Source organism: Meriones unguiculatus, chromosome 15 (genome assembly GCF_030254825.1).
Source record: "Meriones unguiculatus strain TT.TT164.6M chromosome 15, Bangor_MerUng_6.1, whole genome shotgun sequence".
Classification (NCBI taxonomy): Eukaryota; Metazoa; Chordata; class Mammalia; order Rodentia; family Muridae; genus Meriones; species Meriones unguiculatus.
In genome coordinates this window covers 70460941-70486942 of record NC_083362.1, presented here as the reverse complement: position 1 = coordinate 70486942, position 26002 = coordinate 70460941, and the positions used below count along the sequence as shown (strand labels likewise).

At 44.1% G+C, this 26002-nt stretch overlaps 1 protein-coding gene across 1 annotated transcript in view; it reads left to right on the top strand.

Annotated features, from left to right (window-relative positions):
* Dner (delta/notch like EGF repeat containing) overlaps positions 1–26002 on the top strand; it is a 277351-nt gene that overhangs the window by 112383 nt on the left and 138966 nt on the right. Inside the window, exon 5 of the mRNA XM_060368734.1 lies at positions 21079–21224. Coding sequence (XP_060224717.1) covers positions 21079–21224 — 146 coding nt within the window. The remainder of the gene's footprint in view (positions 1–21078; positions 21225–26002) is intronic.

The window sequence follows — 26002 nt, the reverse complement described above, 5'->3', positions numbered from 1 at the left end:
AGCCAAGGTGTTGCAGGGAGCCAGCACCATTTTTCCTCCATTCACAGTGAGTGAGACGCTCTCTCCATACACCCTGACATTCTCACACACCTCTCAGCATCTCCTCTCCAGCCTGGCTTGTGGCACGTCTTCCACACGGAAAGTGAATGTAACAGTTTCCAGAAAAGAGGAACTTGAAGTCACAAAATCACACGAGAAGAATGGTCGTTGTCGTGGTCGTCACTGCACTTGTGCAGGGGACTAACGTGAGGAAGCAGAGGGGAGGAGGGGCGAGGGCACACCACCGCGCTGCCCAACACCAGCGCTGGTGCTCAGGAGACCCGTGAGGCTTCACTCCTAACTCCAGCTCTTCTGCACTTACTTTACTTTCCCACTGCTGTCTCCTGAAGGCAGACATTTAAGTTCCTTCTAGCACAGACCTCTTACAGCAGTTAGAAAGCTTTATGAGAATGGGGCAAAGCATGTTCCATAAAAGACAAATATTAGGAGAACCCATTAGGGAGGCTTTAGAGAAGAACACCGAGTTTTCCCACAAAATCCCCATTTGTTGTAACTCCCCCCCCCCAAAGGTTGTGGGTATAAAACACAGAGTAGTAGGTAAATGGACGGAAGTAGGTCATGTCAGCAGGAGAAAATTGTTCAGCTCTGGGTAAAGGCATATAAATAACTGGGATTGAGTTTCCAAAGGCCTGTCTTGCATTCTCATGTCTGAGGCTCACCCTGACATTTGAGTTTCTGAATGCTGGGGTATTTTCGGTTTCACGGGCATGCTTAACAAGCAGCACTCTCACAGCTGTCTTGTTTTAACGTGGCAATCGTGAGCTTGACCTACAAAAGTTACATTTGCCTGGTAGACAAATGGAGAAACTTCCTTAAGTGAATACACTGACAAATTCTGTTAGCTTATGTGATTAATAGCAGGAGGCTCTAGAACACCACCAGTGTCTGTATCTAACCTCACAGCCCTGCTTATCAACCACCATCAGCGAATGGAGTTCCAAGCAGAGGGCATTGTTGTCCTATCAGGGGTGCGAAGAAATATAAGGTGTTCGTCGCTGATTTGAGGGATTCAGCTTCAGGCCCGTGGGTTATTCTCATTAAATAAGCCACATAAATCTTGTGATCCTGTTGCCCAGTCTTGCTGATAAAGTTACATTCAAATAAATGCAGTACAGCATCCAAACAGTGAATTAAAACACTTCTTTTTGTTTTGTTTTGTTTTTAGAAACAGGATTTTTCTGTGTAGCCTTGGCTGTCCTAGGCTCACTTTGTAGACCAGGCTGGCCTCAAATTAAAACTCTTTGGATCTTGACTGTCTTCAAGAGAATTGTGGAGAAGGGTGGAAATGCAGCCACGTTATGCAGCAGGATCACATTGTCCTTGCTTTCTTGAGGGTATCCATGAACTTGACATACCTGCCTTCTGGAATCTTCTTTCTAATCTCTAGATCCTTCCACCTTCACTCCCCACCCTCCAGCCTAGTACCTAGTCTTGGTTCCTTTTCCATCTTTTCTCATCTCGTCTTGTATCTCCAGCTCTTCATTTGTGTATCGGTGCACACAAACAGTGTTTGGTTGCATTTGGTCCTCTCTGTCTTGACCATTGCCTAGATTCACCACTGCAAAGCCATTGACCAGAGCTCATCCATCCATAGGCGAGAGTTCCTCCTTCTTACAGCTGACATAAGGGGGAAAGATTCACACAGCAAACAATTGTTGCCTTGGTATCAATGCTTTTGTGAGGATGTTATGCAGGGGCAGATGAAAAGGCAAAGACACATGTATTAAATATTAAAGAATCATACAACCAGTGTAAGGGCTGCATGAATTTAGAAGGGGAGTTACCTTCTCCATTGCTGTAGTCAAATACCTGACAAGCTTCACCTTAAGAGAGGAAGGGTTTATTTTACTTCATCATGGTAGGGAAGGCATGGTAGCAGGACAAGCTTCTGGGAGGCGAAGGATGCCAGCTCACATCTCAGTGGACCTGGAAATGGACATGGAAGAATGCCACATCTCCTCAGGCTTTCTCCTTTTCTTTCTTTAATTCAAGCCCCCCACCTGTGGATAGTAGGTCCAATAATTAGGGTGAGTCCTCTCTCCTCAGTTAAACCCTCTTGAAACACCTCTGCAGACACACTGAGATGTGTGCTCCCTCAGTCACTCTAAATTCAATCAAGTTGATAGAGAAGATTAATTACTACAGTGATCAGTTACCAAGAGGAAAGCTAAGGCTTTAGAGGTATACCTTCAACTGGGCCTTGAACAAAAGGTAAGGGAAGGCACGAGTGACATATTGGGGGATAAAAGGGGGAGGTACATGTTGTTTGCTAACAGCAGAGTGAGTCTTCTGTGCCCGTGGATTTAACAAGAAAGTTCTCAGGAGGTGAGAAGTGTGGGTGGAGCTGGAAAGGAGTCACTCTTGTGTTAAGGCTTATGTTCAGCTCACAGGTAGGAGAAGGAGGTAGTGACTGGCACTGAGGTATATGGTGAGTACTGTGGAGAAAAAAAAAGGTGGAATCAGGTGAGAGGGCAGCAAGGGTCAGGGATATTCTCACATTAGGTGTGCATGTTCTTTTCAGCTGGAATATATCAAATCAAATTAGAGCTAAACGCTCAGCTTTTGATGTTCTGTAGGCAGCTGAAAATGCAGGACCCAAGCTGAGGGAGAGCAGGTGAGCTCTGTCTTGGCAGGAAGGAGTGTGCAGGGGGTAAAGGAAGGGTGCTCAGAGACATGCTGCTGTGTGGGTGTGCCCAGAATGGAGCTAGGGAGCCAGGCAGAGAGGAGTGAGGACGAGCAGGAAGAGAAAGAGAAGAGCGTGAGGGAGTTGGGAGGGAGTAGTGGATAAGTCATCTAGGGTTGAGATCAGGTTTGTGTCAGTGGCTCCTCATGTCCAGCAGCTTCAGTCTTTTGGTTATCCAGGCCCGGGCTTTGATTTCATCCTTCCCTTTTCCTCCCCTTCCTAATCCATTCATCAGGAAGTGTCTTGGTGTCAAACTTCATCAAGCCTCAACCTTCACCCTCTGCCTTCACCACACAGCCGCTAGCCTGCTCAGCCCCAGCCTCCCATACTTGGGCTATTGGAGATCTCCCTGCCTGGCCTTCCTGTGTCCACCTGTGCCCCCAACATCTGAGCCATATTGGGGAGGGCCATTTGCACAGTCCTTTTCTGCTCACAGTTCTTCACTGGCTCCCCTGTCCCTCAGAGTAGAAGTGAAGACGTAGCAGCCAATAAGGCCCATTGTGTTGGCCCTGTGAATGCACGGTCTGCTCCTCTCTCATTGAGAATGTCCCAGGAACTCTCCCATCTATAGAGTTTCACTTTGCTGGATTCCAGTGATGCCTGCTTGTCAAACTCAGTGTCCATAGTCAAACCATAGTCCCTGCTGACAAGAACATCTTCCCTTTTCCTCATTTGCCCCCTGGTGTTATTCTCCTTAGGGCTAGTCACTAATGGAAAGCAGCCTGTCTACCTGTGTGCTTGTTACTTCTGTGAGAATGTAAGTGCCTTGAAGGCGGGGAGTGCTATATGCTTTGTTTACTGTTATAAATACTTAGCATAGTACACTTTTTTTAAAGTGTGGGATTCTTATTAATTCCAGCAAAGGCATATCTTATAATTATGTTAACTCAGTTCAAAATTGCCTCTGAGAAACAATTAAAACAAAACAAAACAAAAAAACAAAAGAAAACCAAAACCAAACCAAACCAAACCATCCACCCAATTGCACCTACACCGCTTCCCCCAGAAATTCCCAAACCCAGGAGCAAAGGTGATATGTGAGAGTCTCATATGACTGAAAAGTTCAGGGGTTGATTTGGCTTCAGTGTCACTTTCAACTTTAATCCAATAATTTCCTGCAAGAAAATGACACATACCTATAATACTAGCACTCAGGAGGCAGAATCAGGAGGTTCACCGGTGGCCAGCTGAGTGTCAGCCGCCCAAGGTACATAGCAAGACCCTATCTCAAAAAGAAAAAAAAAAAGAGTTCTCTGAAGCATTTGTCCTTGTTTTAGTTTTAGACTTTCTGTTCTTATTTTATGTGATACTCTGTTACTATGCACAGGTGCAGTGCATCCTTCCTCTATCATCTGCCCATTATCTGTCCATCCATCCATCCATCCTTTCTCTATAATCCACCTATGAGCTATCCATACATCCATCTCTCCGTCATCCATTCATCCATCCCTTCATCATCCACTCATGTGTTTATCCATTCATCTAGCCATCTCTCTATTCACCCATCATCTATCTGTCTATCTATCTATCTATCCATCCATCCACACATACATACACAAACATTTGGCTACATCCACACACATACCTGCACACAGATGTCCACCCATGTGAAGACCTACATGCATCAAGAGGAACAGGTCTACCTATGCACGTATTTAGTTTAAAACGCTTTTTAGGCGGGTAATTTAAAGTAGTATTGCTTATTGCATGCCTGAGTGAGTGTGTGGTCCGCGGTAAGGCCTAGGGAGGGCAACTGGTTTGAAAGAAGCAGCGAAGCTTTTAGAATTGGAAATAACACTGGTTCTTTGGTGCTGGGTATGGTATAAATAGCTAATATTCATTAATGCAAAAACAATCAGCTAATTAGCAAATTCGTTTTCTGATAATGAGTTAGTTGTACTTTGAAAGCATTTCATTTGGACTGTTAACACAGAGCTGTCTTGTACAAATAAGCCTGGTTCTGAAGCTTGCATTCCACAGCAGGAGCCGGGGCTCTGCCTTTGGTGACAGGCAGGCGGCTTACTAAGCAGGGGCCACAATTAGGCCTGGAAGTAGAATCCAGAAGGGGCTGAGAGCCACCTGATGTTCCCGGCGGTGTTTCCTTTGTTTGGAAATATAAACCAAGGTCTGCTTTGCCTTGCGTTGTTTCGGCCCTGCCCTTTACACACCGTGCGTGACTCCTGTTAGATATTCCAGCAGAGAAAACAGGCTGTTCAAACAGAGCTGGGTGGGAATTGGGACTGTAAAGGTTGTGAGAGAGAGGAACAGAATTTCTAATGTGCCACATTGACCATAACAGAAAGGAGAGATAATTAGCTAGCCACTCCAAGGCTTTTGAAAAAAACAGCGTGCATGAAACCTGCTTTGGACGGAAGGGAGAAACCTTTTCCAGCTGGCAGTCACGTTGAAGTGAAGGACTCGGCGTGGAGAGCGAAGTGGGAGCAACTCATTCTTCCTCTGTCACCTCTCCACCAGGACTGGTCTGCAGGGTGCTATGAGGCGGCTGTCTACCCAGGCTGGCCTGGGGCTCTGGCTTCAGGGAGCTCCTGGATGGCAGTGAGGCTTGCTTCTCTGCGGACGGGGCAGTCACTGGTGACCACCTCCTCTGGAGCATCACCCCTGGTTTCTTCTCTGGGTTCCTTGTGTCGCTCCGTTGGGTTTGCTGTCTCCACACTCACTCACCGTTATTAGTGGTGTTCTTCTGGTTACAGGGACCAAACACCTTACAAGCAGCCACTTAAAAGAGGAAGGGTTGATTTTGGCCGACACCTTGAAGGTACAGTTGTTCAAGACTGGGCAAGGTGCCTGCTGCTGTGCTGGTAGGACCTTCGTAGAACAGGGAGCAGGGCGTGGCTATAGCTCCTAAGATCTGCCCCCAGCGATGACTCATCTCCTCCAGCGAGGCTCCACCTCCTCAGGGTTCCACAACTTTGTGTTACTTAGTTTTTTGTAGATGTGATAAAAAGAAAAAAGAAAAAAAGGATCACGACCAAGGCGACTTCTAGTTTATTTTTGTTTATGGTTCTAGCGGGTCGGAGTTCATAATGGTAGGAACAGCACGGCAATGGGCCACAGGCATGGCTGCAGGGGCCGGCAGGTAAGGGTTCACACCGTCACCGTAAGCCTGAAGCAGATAGAGTGACCTGGCAGTGGCGGAGGCTTTTGCACCTCCGAGCTTACTCCCAGGGTACTTCCTGTAGCAAGGCCGCACTACCTGACTGTCCCCTAGTAGTGCCACAACTGGGGACCAAGTGTTCAATGCCTGAAGCTTCACGTTCAAACCACCGTAAACCTTCAAGTGAAATCCCCAAACTGGGGACCAAGCATTTAGACGGGAGCCTGGGGGGAGACGGTCCACACTGAAACCTCAACACTTAGGCTCATACGGTTATGTACTTATATTTCTCAGTCTTCATTCCAACTACTTAATGCCTGCTGTGATCTCAACACCTGCTTGGCTCTGGCACCAGAACTGTGAGCCTCTGATTTCACGTTCATGGATCTTGTTTTAGTGGGGCAGCAGGTATTGGGGAAACCATAATGCAGCCGAACAGACAATTGTAACTATGATCATTATGCTGTCCCATGGAGATGTAGTCGATAAACAAGGCAAATATAATCTTGATGTGAGGATCCTACCCCCCAGGAAGGTGACAAAGTTGACATGGTAACTAGACAATGGGGCACTTTGGGGTAGACTAACTCTTTGAAGCAAAAAGTAGGAGGTGCATATGTAAGTGCCCCCGAGGCTGGAGAGAACATACAATATCAGAGAAAGTACAAGGCTAGGAGATTAGGGCTCAAGGAAGAGACAGGAAAGTGGGAGAGCTATGATAGATATCAGACATATTCTGCTGTGGAGGCTGTTAAAGTTTTTTTTTTTTTTATGGCAATATGGACCTATCACAGGCAAGGAGCTAGAAGACACAGTCTTCTTGATCTAGAATCCCCACTAAGGTATGTACATTTAACTCTTCAGAGAAAAAACAAACAAACAAACAAACATTGCCAAACAAGTGATTTCAGACTTCTCATCTAGGCATGTGATGGTAACAAGGGCTGGGGCCTAAGTTACAGTTTATTGGATGGGCACCGTAAGCAAATCTGGGCATTTATAAGCCAGACAGAAGACGGGCTGAGCGGTGCTGTGATGGCCTTAATATCAACTTGACAACCCAGAATCAACTGGGAATACAGTCTCAGGGGGACACTGTGGTCGCTGGTTAGCCTGTGGTATGTGTGTGTGGGGGATTATCTTAAATTAAGTAAATTAAGGTATCTTAAGTTAACAATTAAGTGGAAAACCCAGCCCACTGTTGATGGCATCATTTCCTAGGCAAGGGGTTCTGAACTATGGGTGAGTAGAGAAATGGAATTGAGTACAAGCAAGCAAGCAAGGAGCACATTCATCTCCCTCTGCTTTTTACTGTGGTATGATTTGACTAGCTATCTGGATTTTTTCCTTGACTCCCTTACAGTGATGGACTATAAGCTGGAGACATACCCTGAAGTTAAACCTCTTTCTCCCACAAGTCACTTTTTGTCAGAGTGTATATCATGGCAACTGAAGTGAAACTAGGGCAGGGTGAGCCCTTTCTGGAGCCCCTGCAAGTGGAGAAGATAGGGAAGGCTGCCTGGGAGCCTCTTAAGGCATGAGCTGAAGAGTGGGGCAGCCCCCATGATGTGAAAGAACACTGATGTGAACCAAAAATAACCCATGGAATCAGACTCGCCATTCTAACCTCACATTGTTTTCCTCCCTCAAAGCATGGTGTACCATGAGTACTTCACTGCAATACACCAGTTAGTTCTATTTTTAGCATAATAAATTCATGCATTAAAAAAAGTTGTTAGCCAGAACTCAAGAGCCCACAGCATTCCAGCTAGAAATCTCACCAAATACTTAGACATTGAGGTACCTTCTTTCATAAGACTTTGAAGTTACCAAACAGCCTGGTAGGTGACTGCTTTTACTTTGGATTTTGAGTTTGAAGGAGAGCAGAGAGCTATAAATAGAACTAAGCCACCAAAAGATCATGCTCAGGATGCTTCTAAGGACCCAAAAAGCAAACATTTCAATCAACAGCCTTTTGAGGAAGCTCATCTGTAAACCCAATTCCCTGACTACGCTTGTGAAGTCACCTTCAACCCAATTAAGTGTGCATTTATCCTCTCCCTCCCATCAGTACAGAGAAGTGATTAATTACTTTGGCATTCACAGTAATGCCATTAATGGAGAAGCATTCATTAACTGGACATGGTGGCTGTTTTGTATGAGTGCTACAGTGATTTAACAAGTGACTTACTAGGATTTGATGAGTTCAAATTGCATGAATGGAAGATTAAACGATATATAATTCTGACTGATTGTAAGAGAATGATCAAACATTGAAAAACAGATTATATACACGAAGAATTTCAATTGTACATTCTCCATGAGCCAACAAAATTTCAAAGGAAAATACAAATTGATTTCCATGTTCTCCTAATGAGTTCTTGGGACTGGCATTTTAAAAAGATGTTCAATTCTGATGTGTTTTTCATGTACAATGAGAAATGGAGATCACATGCTTAAATGGAGATTATTTAATGCCAGAAACAGGAACATAGATTTGAAAAGCCTCATTGTAAAATTTTGCTTCAAATAAGGATTTTATGATTTGAGTATTTTATAACATTACATCTTTTATATTAGTTAATCTTTCTTATATAGGTTGCTTTTTGTCCTTCATAAAAAATGTCTTTGTAATCCTTTGCTATCCTATGAGTTGTAGCTATGCCTTTATTCATATAAAGATTTAAAGGGAATTATTCAACCATTGAGTTTATTAAGGCTACTTACAGGGGCATGGATGATGATTCAGAAGCAGCTGCATCATTAAAAACTTACCCTCAGAATGGTAACTTCTGAAAGCTGCATCCCTGGAAGAATTTTTGTGTCTTATAGTTTTATAGGAAGCTTGGCCAGTCAGAGAATTTCCTTTCCCCACTTATTCCTTCCGGCTTATGTAACTCTGGGGAGTGGCTTTGTGACTCTTACAAGTTTCAGGAACTTCCTGGGACTTGTGAGTTGTTTACTTCCAGAGTCTTGATTAGCTTCTCTCTAGGATAGACCATTTAATTTGCAGGAAAGGATCTTACACTTTGGTTTAAACATTATCTTTAAATTCTACATAGAATTTGTTTTAAAGGGTGAAAATCATTAAAAATTTTTTTTAATTTCAAAGCCTTGGCTTGCAGGGCTGAGTTAAGGGAATATCTCAGTGGCTTTCTTGCTTATATTCTGGCTCTGCCGTTTTCTAAAAGTAACATACTTTTCTGGGATCTTCTCCTCAGGATTCACATGAGGTTATATTCAGGATCTGCTCTAGTCTCCTTAAATTCGTATGTCAAAGTCTAATTTCTAACTGTGTCATCAGGAGAAAAGGGCTTTGGGAGGTGATTAGGTTGTGAGGGTAGAGTCTTCATAAATGTAATTAATATTCTTGCAAAGGAGTAGTTGTCACCCAGAAATTCCTTACCTCTTCCACTGGAAGACACAGTGAGAAGATGGCCATTGATGAACCCAGAGATAGCTTTCACAACACACCAGCTTGATTGGCCTCTTGAACTTCCCAGAGAGATCAGTTTTTCTTGTTTCAAAGTTAATATTCAACACTAGTTTCTCCAGAAGCCCAAATATGCACACCTCATTTTACATAGATATTGTTTGTTCGTGTCACTGTTGATGATGGTAGCACTGCTGATGGGGCTGATGCTATGGAGGTAATGATGATGGTGGTTATTATGATGGTGATGATGACAATGATGATTTATAAATTCTTTATCTATTTGTGGTGTATTAAATCTTTGCTCACATTAAGACTTACTGTCAAAACAGCTATCCAGAAATAGGTGTTATTATTTCTGTTTCAGAAAGGAGTCTAAGTTACTTAACTTTTTTCTCATCTTCCAGGTCTCCGAGAAGGTGAGCCACTCTGATAATCGTGTTTTGTATATTACAAAGAATAGAAAGAGAGGGTGTGATGGAATTAGTGTTTTGTTTATATGAGAAGGTAGCTGTTCAGATAGCTACCATAGTAGAATGGTACAAGAGATAATATTTCAATTCAGAAAAATTGCTACCTGATACAGCCTTGGGAAAAGGAGCATTATAGCATGGACACTTTTCTGAAAAGAAATTGAGCAAAAACACAGCTTTTGAGACTAGCCTCAAGTTTCTGTAGCATTCTAATTTAGGAAGGACTCTTCATTTGTACATTTTTGTTGATTTTTAAAGCTTATTTCTGAACATTGCATTTTCAGAGTTTTCTGTAGGTTAGGGGATGGTGACTTAGAAGGAAGGTAGTGGTAATTTTGCTGTATATGACAGCAGTATGTGTTGAGAATAAACCTTTGTTCAGGTTATAGCAAGTTAATTGTACTATTTTCCTAGAAAATCTTTATTTTTTCTATTAAAGCAAAATAATAATATGTAATTTCCATAGTCATTTGGTTAGATGTGACTCATTTGATGATTTAGAAGAACAAGAAAGTCAAAATAATGGCTGATGTTTACATGCCAGTGTGTCTCCTAATTCAGGAAGCATATTTGGCTATCTTAGTGGTTCTCAACCTGTGGGTTGCAACTCCTTTGGGGGTCGAACAGCCCTTTCACAGGGGTCATATCAAATATCCTGCATATCTGATATTTCCATTGCAATTCATAACAGCAGCAAAATTATAGTTATGAAGTAGCAATGAAAATAATTTTGTAGTTGGGATCACTACAACATGGGGAATTATATTAAAGGTTTGCAGCATTAGGAAGGTTCAGAAATGGGCTAGGTCTTGCTTAGCAACCCACAGAAAATGAGATATTCTGTGTGAGAAAACTGTCTATCCCCAGGAAACTTCCTTCTTTAAGTATTGTTATGCCCAGTTCGTGAGACCCCCAAAGACCATCAGGAATTGACTCCATTGCAAACACATGAGGGTTTATTCAATACAAGCTTGAGCCAGGGTCACAAAACTTCCTGCTGAAGCAGGAGGAGTGCGGCCCCAAAGTCTAGGGGAACAAGTTTTTTAAAGGGCAAAACAGTAAGTGGGGAGTTTCTAAGCCTTGGCACATGACTGAGTAAGGGAAATTGACTTTTGGAATGATTGGTTTACTTTAGGCACCAAGACCATAATTGGTCCTCACCTGGCCTTCTGGGGGATACCTGATCACGAGGAATGCCTGGAATGTGCTGATTAGCTGTTGCTAGGCAAGAAGAACAATTAGCATACTCTGTGGTCACAAGTTAGGGGCCCTCTGCCCCATACCTGTGGCCAGGAAACGGTATCTCTTAAGTGCAGGAAGGAATGTGAGCCTGATTATTCCCTGCAGTGGGCCGGACATATCTCAATTAACCTGGTCCTTTGTCTAAACTTTTATTCAGGACCTCAGTCATGCTGCCCTAAGACTCTAATTTTAAACTTTGGACCTCTCAGTATCAAAACTGTCATGAGCGTTTAATTATGCCGGAGGACTTTAACTGAGACACCACAAAGGGCGTCAAGGTATTTATTGGTAAAAGCCAATGCCAGAATGATTTTTGAGTGCTACTTTAATCACACAAATCACACAGATATCTAAGAATTGCATAGCACATTGTACATCTTATGGGGAATACAACCTGGCCACAGGTACGGGCTTGGACACTTTTGCCTCTGGCTTTGGGTGTCTTCTAGGCCCCGGAACTTTGCAGTTCCAGCCGGACCTCAGACGCATCTTCTGATGACTTGATGGGCCTCAGAGCTTCTTTGCTCTGGCCAGGCCTCAGATGCAAAGGAAGCTGCGGTTGCTCAGTAGCCGCCTTCCAGGGCCGGTCTGATAAGGTGGTCAGAACCGGTTTGTTAAGGTGGTCTGGGCTTTTCAAGCAGCCGTTTGAGAATTGGCTGGGTATTGGCGGTCTCTTGGATTACTCATAATGAGTCTAGCCTGTCACGCCCAAGTGGGCTCAGGCTCCAGTTTTTATACATTTTTGGGGGGCATCTCTTGGCTTATCGTTCTTTCACACGTACGCACGCATGTACGCACGCACGCATGTACGTACGCATGCACGCACGTGCACACACACACATGTCAGCTGCCTTAAGAGCGTTCTTAGTTACTATTACTACCAATATCTTCTTCTCTATCCTTGACAGCTCTGCCGTCTTACAAGCTCTCAATGTCTTAGGGGCGTTGCCCAGTCACTGTCACCAAAAATGTCTCTTAACTTTGCTCCTGACAGCTCTGCTGTCTTACAGGCTCATTACAAAAACTCAAAAGTGTGCCCGGGGATGTGGCAGTTTGTAGAGTGCTTGACCAGCACGTTGGGGGGGGGCTCCCGACCCCCAACACAGTGGATGTGGCGGTGTGTGCCTATGATACCAGCACACTGAAGGCGAAGGCCACAGGATTGCAAGTACAAAGCCATCCTTGACTACCGAGGGGAGGCCAATGGTTGCCTAAACACAACACAAAACAAACGACAACAACCAACAGTGGCCACCAACCTTTTAGGTGGAAACTGATGAAAAACTTTGTGTAGAGAACATAAAAAGATGGCTCCCAGGTTCTTCACTGGGTGTGGCACAACTATATTAGCACATGGGGGACGTTTTTGAAAGAGCTTACCCAGTACCTCCTGCCAGTTTACCTCCTGGCCTGGATTTCATTCTACATGAAACGGTACTGAAGAGCAGCTGAATTCCTTCAGAGGGTGGCCAGAGGGTGTTAGGTTGTCTTGTTTTGGTAGCCCTGAACCTGGACTTGCCTGGAGCTCACATCCAGAAGCAAGCTCTTTCTTTGCTTCTGGCCCAACACTGTCTAAAGACCTGATTTCTTTGGTGCTGTTGCCCAGTCTTCAAGTCTTAGGTCACAGATGCAGGCAGAACACTTCCCAATTTATTATGCTTTTCCCTAACTCCTTCCTGCATATGGAACAAGACATGGTCATTGTGAAATGGCTTTCTCAGTGTCTGAGTTAATGCCCAGAGCCCTAGGTCTGCAGCTAAAAGCTGCTATTTGAAAACCTCCATGCTTTGAGACTTTCCGAGTTCAGAAAAGTATTTATATAGGTTATAGGTTTGTGCCAAATGACTCCAAGCCTTAATAGGCAAACTTAGTGCAATCTATTTTGAGCACCCACAGCTTGAGAATTTATGGTCGGAATTTTTATTTTCCATGTACGCCTTCCCTTTAAGAGGAAGGAAAATGATCTTGAACCAAATGACTGAAGTGAGATGTGCAAATCCCCTTTGCTATTAATCCCAATGAGGTGTTAACTACAAAGTCCATTTAAGACTCTTTAGCATTAGCCTTAGAGAAGAAGGCAGTAAAATAAACAGTTAATGGCCTGAAGCCAGCCATTCCTTGCACTTTAATTGATGCTTGACCACTGCATTCCAAGGATAATGGCTGGGCCCTCCTTCACTTCTCATTTGCACCAAGGGAGACAGTTGTAAGAGGCCTTGTAATGATTGGAGAACGAGTTCTTACTGTGTTAATGAGCACCCCTAGGCATCCGCAAGAGCAGACTGTGTGCATTTGTGTTGGGAGGATGGGGAGGCAGGAGAGGAGAAATGGGGGGAGGGAGGTTAGGGCAAGCCCAAATTTTATTTGTCATCCTAACTAGTACTTGGGGGTGTTAATGGATCCCTGGATAGCCTTTGTAGAGTTGCCTTCATTATGGTTTTAGACCTCAGTAGGGAAATCATCCAGCCATATACCAGATAGAAGCAGGCTACTCAACATCTGTTTTCCTCCAAGCTCTGCAGAGAATGTGAGACCCACCCCCACCATGGGCCAAAGTTTCCCTCTAATAATACGGTCACAGTTCCAACGTCATGTAGTTCTCCATGCTTCCTAAGAAATCTCATTGTGGGACAAGGTAGCTCACACCTGCAGTTCTAGTACCCAAGAGCTGAGGCAGGAAGATTGCTGTGAATTCAAAGCTAGCCTGGGAGCATCAGAGATCTTGTCTCCAAAACTCAAGCAAAGCATACAAGCAAATTATCTAGCAGACCAAAATCCAAACCACCATTCATTCCACCAAGAAAGTAAAAAGAAGAAAAAAGAAATAGAAATCCTTTTCTCACCAATTCTTCAATTGAAAACATCTTACAGGAATTTCTCTTTTAGTATGATTATGGCGTGGTGCTGTTATGTAACTCATTTTACAGGCTGGGTGTAATGGCGTATGCATTTAGTCCCAGCACTTGGGAGGTAGAGACAGGAGGATTTCTGTGAGTTGAAGTCAGTCTTATGTACAAAGTAAACTCCAGGACAGCCAGGATTACATAGGGAGGCCCTGTCTACCTCCCTCTCCCTCCCCCAAAAATCCCCAAACCAAGCAAATAACTCAGTTTGCTAACAGATATCATTTCTGGTCTTGGTGCAGAGTCTAGATGGCTCCAAATTTACGTAAACCCTCAGATTCCCAACTACCCATGTCATGTGTCTGACCATCAGCTTTAACTGGCCCATTGAGGTGGAAGCTCCTTTTGTACATTCCAAAAGGATTCACTTAATATAAGCCACAGGGATATTAGGTTGAAACACAAAGGTGGGCAACAAACAGCTATTTTGGGAGTTAGCAGCAGCTCAAGATACAACATTGCAACTCTCTCCAATCATTGAGGTTCTAATAGGTCTCTCAGCCATGTAGGGTCTTTAATGTGGGAACTACAGTTCCTAATATGTTGATTTCATATCATTGAGGACGGAAAAGTCGTGCCATGTATTCTGAGTTTCTTCTCAGTACGCTAGCCGTGTCTGTCTGTGAAAGGGATCATCCCAGCTTTTGGCAGCCCTCAAATGATTATTCCAACCCCAAAGAGCATCTTTTTCCTTTGTAGAGAATTCTGTTTCATTTCAGGTTCTTCCTGCTGTGGATACAGTTTCTGCCCTGGGTATGTGGCATTTCCTGAGGGCTCCTTTTCTTTCTTAGCTACTGTTTGATGGAAAAATTGGACAGTACTGCTCTCACTCTTAGGTATTCTACGCATTTCCCCTAGACATTGTCAAAGGGAGGTGCAAAAACTCAGTGAATTTACCCTCCCCTCCTGGAAGAGCAATTAGCCACTGTTCTCATGACATGCACACAGGCTCTGGTGCATGAGCTACTCATCAGAGTGAGTTCAGTTTAGGAGACTGCAGAACATAACTGGGAGTGATGCAGCCCCAGGTATCCTGATGATGCAAGGGAGTTTGTGAAGACTACTTGTGTTTTGTGTGGGTGTATGTTCAAGCGTAAAGGTGAGTCCATGTGTGAACACACTTAGGCAGAATTTGTTCATGTGTGTATTCTTATATGTATGTGTGGAGATCAGAGGTTGATGTAAGTTGTCCTCTTTAGTTGCTCTCATTTTGTTTCCATTTTATTTTAGATGTTTTGCCTGTGTATATGATGTCTGTGTAACACATGTATGCAGTACCTAGGGAGGCCAGAAGAGAGGGCACGGATGCTCTGAGATTAGACACAGATGTTTTGTGAGCCTCTTTGTGGGTGTTGGAAATCCTCAGCCAGATCAGCCATTGCTATCAATCCCCACGTCATTTCTCCAATCCCAATTGTTGTTGTTGTTCTTCCTTTTTGAGACAATCTTTCAGTAACTGGAATTCACTGCCTTAGCTAGACTGGTTGGGCAGCAAGCACCATGGACCATCTCATATCTCCTCCCCAGGGTGGGGTTTACAGACAGAATCTCCATAGCTTGCTTTCCCCTGCCCCCCCTTTTTAAAATTTTAAAAATTCATTCATTTTTTAAAATTAATTACACTTTATTCACTTTGAAGGCAGCTGTAGCCCACTCCCTCATCCCCTCCCAATCCCACCCTCTATCCTTCATCTCCTCCCATGCCCCTCCCCAAGCCTACTGATGGGGGAGGTCCTCCTCCCCTTTCACCTGATCCTAGCCTATCAGGTCTCATCAGGACTGGCTGCATTGTCTTCCTCTGTGGTCCGGTAAGGCTGCTCCCTAACTCAGAGGGAGGAGATCAAAGATCCAGCCACTGAGTTCATGTCAGAGACAGTCCCTGTTCCCCTTACTAGGAAACCCACTTGGAGGCTGAGCTGCCATGGGCTACATCTGTGCAGGGGTTCTAGGTTATCTCTCTGCATGGTCCTTGTTTGGAGTATCAGTCTCAGAAAAGACCCCTATGCCGAGATTTTTTGGTTCTGTTGCTCTCCTTGTGGAGGTCCTGTCCCCTCCAGGTCTTTCTATTTCCCCTTTGTTTCATAAGATTCCCTGCACTCTGCCCAAAGTTTGGCTATTAGTCTCAGCATCTGCTGAGTACATCTCAGATATACTGCTGGGTAGAGTCTTTCAGAGGCCCTCTGTGGTAGGCTCTTGTCCTTTCTCCTGTTTTCTCCTTTCGATGTCCATCCTTTTTGCCTTTCTGAGTGAGGATTGATCCTCTTACCCAGGATCCTCCTTCTTGCTTACCTTCTTTAGGTGTACAGATTTTAGTATGTTTATCCTATATTATATATCTAATATCCACTTACGAGTGAGTAAATACCATGTGTGTCTTTCTGCTTCTGGGATATCTCACTCAGGATGATCTTTTCCAGTTCCCACCATTTGCCTGCAAATTTCATGATTTCCTCGTTTTTAATTGCTGAGTAGTAGTATTCCATTGTGTAAACGTACCACAATTTCTGTATCCATTCCTCAACTGAAGGACATCTGGTTTGTTTCCAGCTTCTTGGTATTACAAATAGCTGCTAAGAACATGGCTGAGCAAATGCCCTTGTTGTGTACTTGAGCATCTTTTGGATATCTGCCTAGGAGTGGTATAGCTGGATCTTGAGGAATCACTATTCCTAATTGTCTGAGAAAGCGCCAGATTGATTTCCAAAGTGGTTGTACAAGTTTACATTCCCACCAGCAATGGAGGAGGGTTTCTTTTTCTCCACATCTTCTCCAGCATGTGTTGTCACTTGAGGTTTTGATCTTAGCCATTCTGATGGGTATAAGGTAAAATCTCAGGGTGTTAGGTGAAACCTCAGGATTGTTTTGATTTGAATTTCCCTAATGACTAAGGACGTTGAACATTTCTTTAAGTGTTTCTCTGCCATTTGATATTCCTCTATTGAGAATTCCCTGTTTAGCTCTGTTCCCCATTTTTTAATTGGATTACTTGGTTTGTTGATGGTTAACTTCTGCATTTCTTTATATATTGATATTAGTCCTCTGTCAGATATAGGGTTAGTGAAGCTCCTTTCCCAATCTGTAGGCTGTCACTGTCATGACAGTGTCCTTTGCTTTACAGAAGTGTTTCAGTTTCACGAGGTCCCATTTATTCCCCCGCCCCCATTTAAAAATGTGTTCTGAACTTAAGGTCTTAAGGCTTGCACAGCTAGTGCTTTATAGACAGAGCAGTCTCCTGCCCTCCAGCCCCCAAATTGCAAGGTTTTGTTTAAAAAAAAAAATGCCTCTAGTGTAACTTTAAACACAAGTGCTTTCTTTCCACACCATACCAAAAAATTTATAAATATGGGCACCAGAGGAAACTGTTTGCTTAGAAAGATGATTTTTCAGTAATTAAAGATGATACCATGGGCAGTGTGGTTCTCAGGTGGACAGAGCTCAGGGATAGTTAGCTTGTTAGTTTATAGCTAATAGCTAATTCCTACATTTCATTGGGGCAGGTAAAGCTTCATTAATAGTTTAGCAAGGCCTTTAAGGCCCCGACACTCAGAGTTATTAAACATATACAGTGTTCGTTGTTTGGACTATTTCTGAGTTGCACTAAGAATTTCAGACATGTATGGTGAGCATGAGAGCAAACGTCAGTTGCCTGGATTCCAAAAACCTGTGAATAAAATATACTCTGGGAGACTCACACGAATTCCTCTCATTCCAAATGGTTGTCACTTCGATGACATTATGGTGTGGCTTAGATTAATTTTTCTACCAGATCCTTCACTGAAAGCACATGCCTAAATTACTCTGGGGAGTCTTTCCTTTTTTAAATTATGCATTTGTGTGGGTGTCTGTGTGAGTGTACGCGTATGTGAGTGTATGTGTTCCAGGGTCCAGAGAGCACCTCGGATTCCTGGAGCTGGAATTACAGGCATCCGTGAGCCATGCAATATGGGTGCCAAGAACTGAACTGGGCTCAGGTCCTCTGTAAGAGCAGCAAGCACTTTTAACCGCTGAGCCATCCCTTCAGTCCCTGGGAATCTTTTCAAAATCATGTGTGCCAGGATCCTACTACAAATCACAGATTCTTTGGCATGCGTATTGGGGTCTGGAAACAATGTGGTTTGGAGAATGATCTGTAAGATTTTGAGGCTCCTTTTTTTTTATTATTTCTGGGAACTGACCCCATACTACGCATGCTAGGCGATTTCTTCTGCCACTGAGTTCTAGCTCCAGCTCTCTTTCTGCATCGTATTTGTAAGGTCTTTCTAAATTGCCCAGCCTGGCCTTGAACTTGTGGTCATTCTACAGCCTCTTCTAGATCTGTGTTTGTAGGCCTATATTGCAAGGCCTGGCTGAAGCTGCTATTTTCAACATTAGTTAAGGAACAGCGACTATTGACTGAAAAGTTTAGAGTGACAGAAAGCAAGGGTGGCGCGTCTTGGTTCTGTTGGTTCACTTGGCCCCTAGTTTGGAGGCGTGGGCTCCGTCAGTGCTTATTGAGGAACCGGAAGCAAACTACGTAGAAAAGTTCACACCTTGTGAACTTTTAACTATGCACCTGACTGAACTTCTGCCGACTAAGTGAAGTTACTAGCTGAATAGAGAAAGATTATGTAGAGCATTATGTGGTCTAATTAGTTACTGAGCAGATGATGTAGATTTTTTAAAACTAGAAGTACTTAATGTGAAACTCGAGAACAAAGCGAAGACATGAAAAACGTTTTTCATAATGACTGATATCATATTTTTTTCTCCATTATTTTATGTGTAAAAGTGTTATTTGGGGTTGAGTCTCAGGGTTTATCAGCCACACTTTGTCTCCCAGGGTTATTGTAAGTAGATAATAAGTCAATATTTGGGCATGCATTCATTCTTTTGTGCCGTTCTTCAGAGTTTGAATGGAACATGGGCTGGTCCGATGGCTCCTTTGGTGAATGCTTGTTTTACAGGCACATGTCTTTGACCCTAGAATCTGTGTAATAAAATCTGGGCATGGTGATATGTGCTTTTAGTCCCAGATGTGGGGAGGTGGGAACAGCTGGATCCCCAGGGCATGCTAGGCAACCAGCCCTGCCTACTTGGTATGTACCAGGCAAGTGAGAGACCTTGTCTGAAAATCAAGGTGGACAGCATCTGAGGTTGCTAAAAACCTCCTCACGGAGATGCACACACATGAATACGCATGTCCTGTACCTGTAAACCACCCCTACCCCTTGGACATAGTATATATTTCATAAGGCATTCTGGAACTCTTTTTGGGGTACCAGCTTTGCTGCTTTGTCTCTGTGTACCTATCTCTTGACCCCTGTGTTACCCATACCCTTTTCAAGGCTTGTTCTTTGCCACCAAGGAAGCCAGTAAGGGTGGTGTCAGAGGAGCCATCTAAGACAAAGTAGCCAGGGACTGGTGCACGACGAAAGCTTGTGCATGGGTAGACCCAGCCAGTCTGAGCATGGGCTGGAAGATGGAGGAGAAGCCATGTGAGATCAGAGCTGGAGCTCAGTGGTCTTCAGAGTGGGAGCAGGAGGAGTATTGTCAGCAAGGAGAGTGGTACAGGTGTGAGCAGGATGTGTCCTCACAGTGGAACAAGCCATCCATTTCCTTCCTCCCTGAAGCCTGTGTACCATAGAAGTGCTGGGCAGAAAGCCACCTGCTCCCCACGGACTGAAGCACAATCCTACACCAGAAACCAGTTTCTGGTCTCCACTGAGACACCAAATTGAGACAATGTCTTTGGAAAGGTTCGGTCGCTATCCTAATCTTGTAGGACATATGGGGAGCTGGTATAGTATCAACAAGACTTGCCCGAATGTTCAGGAACTACAGGAGTGCAGCCCAGAAACTAACTCCTCACAGCTGTGAAGAGTAGTTAGTTCTGAGAGCGGAGGGCCTCATCAAAATTCCTGACAGCCCTCTTGTGCCGTCAGGGACTCTGAGAACTGTGGCACCTCGTATCTCCTTTCATTGCCCCAATTCAAGGGCTGCTTCCCGCTCTGCTCCACGACTGCCCTCCATTTAGCATTTAAAAGAATGAAAAGTGAACCCAGCATGTCAAGGAACACTTTTAACAAATCTATGGTAATGAGCCTTAGGAATAGGACACAGCACCCCTGGGGTGCAAGGAAGTCTAAATTGAGAACACTCTATTTGGAAGGTTGCTAATTTCTCATCTCCAGAAGCAACGTGTTCTTAAGTGACCATCATTAGGAAGAGGATGCTGGCTGCCACACGGGCCAGGCAGACCCAAGGCATTCTGTTTCTTACCCAGTTTCTTATTTTACTATAGTGTATTCGTGAGAAAATAAATGCAAGTCGGCACCCTGTCCCCATGCCTTGGGGCAGTGAGGGGAAATGATCGTTCAAGAGTTGGCATACGGTAACCAGGAAACCTTTCTGGCACCTGTGTATAGGTCTCTTACTGACGAAGCCCGTATGAAGTTGTGATATCTGAAGCATAATAGAGAATCTAAATTAAAAATTTCATTACATTAAATCACACATGGCTATGAAATGAATATAGTGCTTATACACAAGAATTAACTTTTTGTTTAATCTATCTACCTATCTATCTATCTATCTATCTATCTATCTATCTATCTATCTATCTATCTCCAGAAGTTCTTCCTCTGTGTGTGTGTGTGTCTGTGTGTGTGTGTGTGTGTGAGTGTGCGTGTACATGTCTGCAGAGGCCCGAAGTGTCAGACCTCTGGCACCTGCTGGAGTGGGCTGATACAAGGTGTGTCCTTCAGAAATTTCCAGAACTTTTGACTCTCCAGCATACCCAGGAGGAGGAAGCACCGGGTGACATCTGCATTTTCTCTGTGGGTGAGGACCAGGGTGCACTCAGAACCTGAATTCTAAGATGAAGCACAGAGGTGGGACTGTTAGACAAGGTGTCTCTCACCGGACAAGGACAGGGCCGAAACAAGACGAGGATGGGTGTGCCTGATGCTTCTCCCCTGGGTCCTTGGCAATTTCCCATGATACTTGAAGGGACTGCTGCATCTTAAGGTCCCAAGGCCTGTATGGACAGAAGCTATGTACATTATTTATCCCTTCATGTTACTGCATATATCTGACCTTTACACTGAATTCTGCCCAGGCAAAATTCTAGTTTTGTAGAAAGAGTGCCCAGTGAGCTTTCTTACACTTCCTGTTGTGCTGTTTTCTTCCAGGTTTCGTGAATGATTCCATTGCGAAGTCCATTGTGGCTTTGCGTTTAACTCTGGTGGTGAAGGCTAGCACCTGTGTGCCTGGCGACAGCCACTCGAATGGCTTAGAGTGTTCAGGGAAAGGAAGATGTGTCACGAAGCCGTCGGAGGTAAGGGGACACCTGGTAGCTTCTAAATATATATTAATAAAACGAAGCAAATATGTATTTGTATCTATATATGTATATGTAGGCAACATATATAGATATATGAGTTTCCATATGATTTTTAAAGCCAATGGAATAAGTTCTAAAAGCATAGATTGATCTTCTTGCATTAGTATGAAGTAGAGGTTTCTTCTGCTGGAACACTCAAGGGAAATGGAGGAGAGTGAAGGTCATTAAAGCCATCTATTTCTCAAGTTTTGAAACTGTGGCAATTCCCTCCTTGGGCTAGTTACAGAAGTGAGAAAACAGCAAGCGAAGGCCTGGACAAGACTCTCCTCGTCTCTGAGGAACCAGCATTATAAAAACTGTGGAGGACCTGAGCCCTGCTCCCCATTTTCTTTGGTATTTGTGGTGCCATGCATTCATTCTCTTGGGCATGGGGCAAGGGCCTGCAGGCCGTTTTCTCTTCTGCCTTCTTCTTCTTCCCAGTTATTGACAAGAGTCTAGCTATCAGACCAACAAAAGGCCACGGCAGCCCCTGGGGCCATCATCCCTGAGTCTAGGGCTCCCTTCAAATTTTTTTGGCAGATAGGCTCTAGGCTCTGCCTGAAGATCCCCCAAAAGGTGACAATGTTATTAATCTGGGTGCATGTTTCCTTGGGGGCACCCAGTTCTCCCAGCACTCCTTACTTCTGCCTCTAGCATATTAGCATATTCTTGCTTATTTTCCTCTCCGTTTATACCCATGCTTCCACCATTGTAACAGTTAAACAAACGTGGGGTTTTCCAAATACCACAGGACTGCGACTTGTTTTAGATTGATTTCAAGAGGAGAAATAGGTAAAATTTTTTGGATGATGTTATTATATTTCATAACAGGTGTGAACATTGACAAGTGAAGGGAATGGGACTAACTGACAAAAAGAAGAGGCTTTCAAATATTACTTGTGACATGGAAAATGTATGATTTTTTACTGTTTTAGACATAATATTGTAATTGCTTAGATATGCCACTCTCTGGTAAGATGTTCTCTGGAAGAGGAGGAATGTGGTATGGAATTAAAGTGGGAATGGTAATTTCTGGTAAATCTTAGGAAACTGATACGAGGATAAACCAGATCCAAAGCCATTATCTCTTCTAGTGAGGAGGAGGAGGAGAGAAAAAGGAGGAGGAGGTGGGGGAGGAGTAACAGAGGGTGGGGCATGAGCAAGCAGTTCCTACAAAGCCAAGATTGTCTTTCATGCCTGCCTTTTCTGAGCAGTCTGCTCCCTTTCCCGAGGGAAGCCTCTGTTAGCAATGCATTTTATGGGGGAAATATAGAAGATACTGAGTGTTCCCTCATGACAGTGAGAGGAAGTGATGCAGAACTGGGTTGGTAAAGTAGTCCCAGAAGAGAAGAAGAACGAGAAGTGATGGAAAGTGCCATCGCTTCCCCGTGAACCCGCAGGGAAGATGCACACAGCTCCAATCCTTACTGCCTTCACTGAATTGTTCTGAGGCCTGCTTAGTTCTGGAAAAGGCAATGTCAGTAAAGAAAAACAAAAACAAAACAACCTAGCTCAAATGAGCACTGCCACTCTGGAAGTTTTTAAAAATGAATTTTATCTTTTTTTTTTTTTTTTTTTTAAAGAATTTGCTTACAAAGTAACCAATTTCCTGAGGACCTTCTCATAGTACTTCCTTTGTGGTTGATCTGCCTTCCCTGAACCCATCTCCCCGTTTTCTGCTGGTACTCTGTCACCCCTCCCCCAACATTCTCATTTTCCCCTCTCATATCATATGCGTTCTATTGCTCATCTACCTCTTTCTTGTTCTCCCTCTCACAGCCTCCTTTCTGGCTTCCTGGCCTCTGCCACACAAACACGCATGCGTAGCAGTCAGACGCTAGATCCACATATGTGAGGGAACATGCAGATCTTGTTTTCCTGAGTCTAAACTACCTCGCTTAATAGAATATCCCCCAGTGCCATTCATTTGCTGAAGTTTTGATTTTTGTTAACAGTTGGATGTTTCTGTCATGTGTGTGTTTACCACATTTCCATTATGCATCCATCTGTTGACGGGCATCCGGGCTGATTCCATTTCCTGGGCTGTTGTGAACAGAGCAGCGATAAACATGGCTGAGCAAGTGTCTCCATGGTAGGGAGCGGGCTGTTTTGTATGCATGAACAGGAATGGCATAGCTGGGTCAGTGACTGATGAAGCAGAAGGCCTCATTTCAGGCTCTGTTTTCTAATTAATGGCTGGCCCTTTAGGGAAATGTTTAACTAGAAGGCAGTGATCAGGATGTGGTGACACGTGGGTAGGTGCCAGGATTGCGGGACTCATATGAGGAAACCCTAGCCAGGAGACTCTGCTTACATTCAGATTCATTGAAAAGGCTGGATAGGTATTTAGCACCTGGCAGATAACCCGGGAAACCTTGGCACACATGGGGTTAAAAAAATACTCAGAAGCCTTGGTAAAAATTTCATTCTCATCTTAGCGGATCATTTCAGAACAAATACATATGTGCTGGGGACGATGGCTTCTCCGAAGCTCTTCCAGCACTTTGTAGCTTTCTCCTCCTCCAGCTGCTCTCATCTCCCAGCACCAGGTCCACTGCGGAGTGTCACTGCTGTTGGCTTTGCATTTACCCTAAGACTGTTGCAACCAGTGGCTTTATCTGAGTCGTTTTTCATCTGTTTCTCCGAGTGTGTACATGTTCATGTGTGTCTGTGAGATATGAACTTACTATTTGCTTGTGTATGCGGAGGTTAGAGGTCAACCTCAGGTATTCTCCTCAGTGACTCTCATTTCGATTTTTGAGTCAGGGTCTCTCCCTGGGCTTGGGGCTCACCCATTAAAGTAGGCTGGGTAGGCAATGAGCCCCAAGGATCCTGCCTCCGTAGGGCTGGGACCACAAGTAGATACCACTGTGCCTGGCTTTTTATGAAGGTTCTTGGAACGGAACTTGGGTCCACATGCTTGTCCTGAAAACACTTTACAGACTGAACTGTCTCCCAACCCTCTAGCCAGTGATCACCATGCTGCTGAAGAGCTAACTGTTGCTATCTGGGTGGAAATGTCTCCTATAGACAGAGCTTCTACCTATGGTAAGAATAAGGGAAATAGAAAGGTGGCTGTGTATGCGTGTGTGTGAGTGTGTGTATAAGCGTGTGTGTGTGTGTGTGTGTGTGTCTTAAATTGTGTGACAGCAAGGGACCAGTGTCATTGTTTTTCTTTATTGTTCCACAAAGTCAAAGTTTAGACAGTCCAGCCTTCCACTCCATGCAAGCATCTATGTCATAGCACGAGACAAATAGAACAGTATTTGGTAATTTGGTTTTATTGTTGTAATCATCTTATATTGTTTTATCAGATCATCCATCAAAATAAGAGCAGTTCTGTTATTTCCACATCGCTTTCACTGAGTAGTTGAACTTATTTCTTTCCTGTCAGATGTACTTTGGTGAGGGAATATTTCTCAATTCCAGGCTGACTGGTGGCTGTGGTTGCTCTTCTTAGACACTGTGCTCTTCCTAGAGGGCCTTTCAGGCGTTTGCTCTTACAGAAGCAGGGGTGCTTTGTGTTGAGCTCATGTCTTATAGAAGAAACTTGACTGTTGGCTACTGATTTCTCTCCTTGAATTTTGTTTCCAAGGTTGTCCTGCTAACAGCTGTCACCTTTGATGACTGATCCCTTGATTATATGTGTGTGTGTGTGTGTGTAAGTGTGTGGTCGTGCAGATGTGTGCTTTCACATATAGACACTTTAAGTCAATCTTGGATATCATTCTTCCAGTACTGTCCACTCTGTTTCTTGAGGCAGTGTCTCTTTCTGTCCTGGTGGACCTCACCAAGGGCTGGGCTGGCTAGTCAGTGATTCCCCAGTGAGCTGCCTATTTCTCCATTGCTAATGCTAGCATTATAAATGCTTGTTTTTGTTTGTTTGTTTTATGTGAATCCTGTGGATCAAACTCAGGTCCTCATTCTTATAAGGCAAGCAATTTTATGACTGTGCTATCTCCCCAGCTCTTCTTGATCATCTTATAGGTGCTCTTTAGGGAAGGCAGCATGGGGCTTTTGAGTGTCTCCTTGGACCCACACAAGATGGCATAGACCTTGTCTCTCAACAGGAAGGGGTTTGTTAGGAATTTCCAACAACGTGGAGCCAATAGGATAGCATAGGAATGAGCTCATGGCACTGTGGAGCCTTGAAACTAGTGGCAGGAGCCTGAACACTGGACGCTGCAGAGATAATTGCAGTTGAGTCCCAAGACTGTCTGCTGCAGATCCAGGGTGAACATAGTTTGAAAACCATCTGCTGTCGGAATTCCCTCTGGCTAAGGGACATAGCCTTTTATTCCAGGCAGGTCTTCTTCTGATCGATGAAGCCCACTCATTGTGGAGAACCATCTGCCTTACTCACAATCTACTGATTTCAAAGGAAATCGCCATTCACAAGCTCATTTTCAGAAGAACCGGAATATGCTCTAGTTGGGTGATGGAAGGGAAGGTAGATTGCAGACCATAGCTCCACGAACAGAGCCCAGAGTGTGTTCACCGTCTCCCCTTTCTATTGCTGATTTCCCATGGTGAATGTGCAACATGTTTTTGTTCAAGGATTGGCCTGTTAATTTCCCCATGGAGTCAATAATGAGCTCAAGATGGGGAAGTGCTTGGGTGGAAAAATAACCGTCCTCTTGGCTTCCCACTTGTTGTCTTTGTCTCCATTGGCAGGTAATGGAGTCAGGGCTCTGCTTTCCAACAGATGCCTAGAAGTTTCCCTAGCTTTTTGC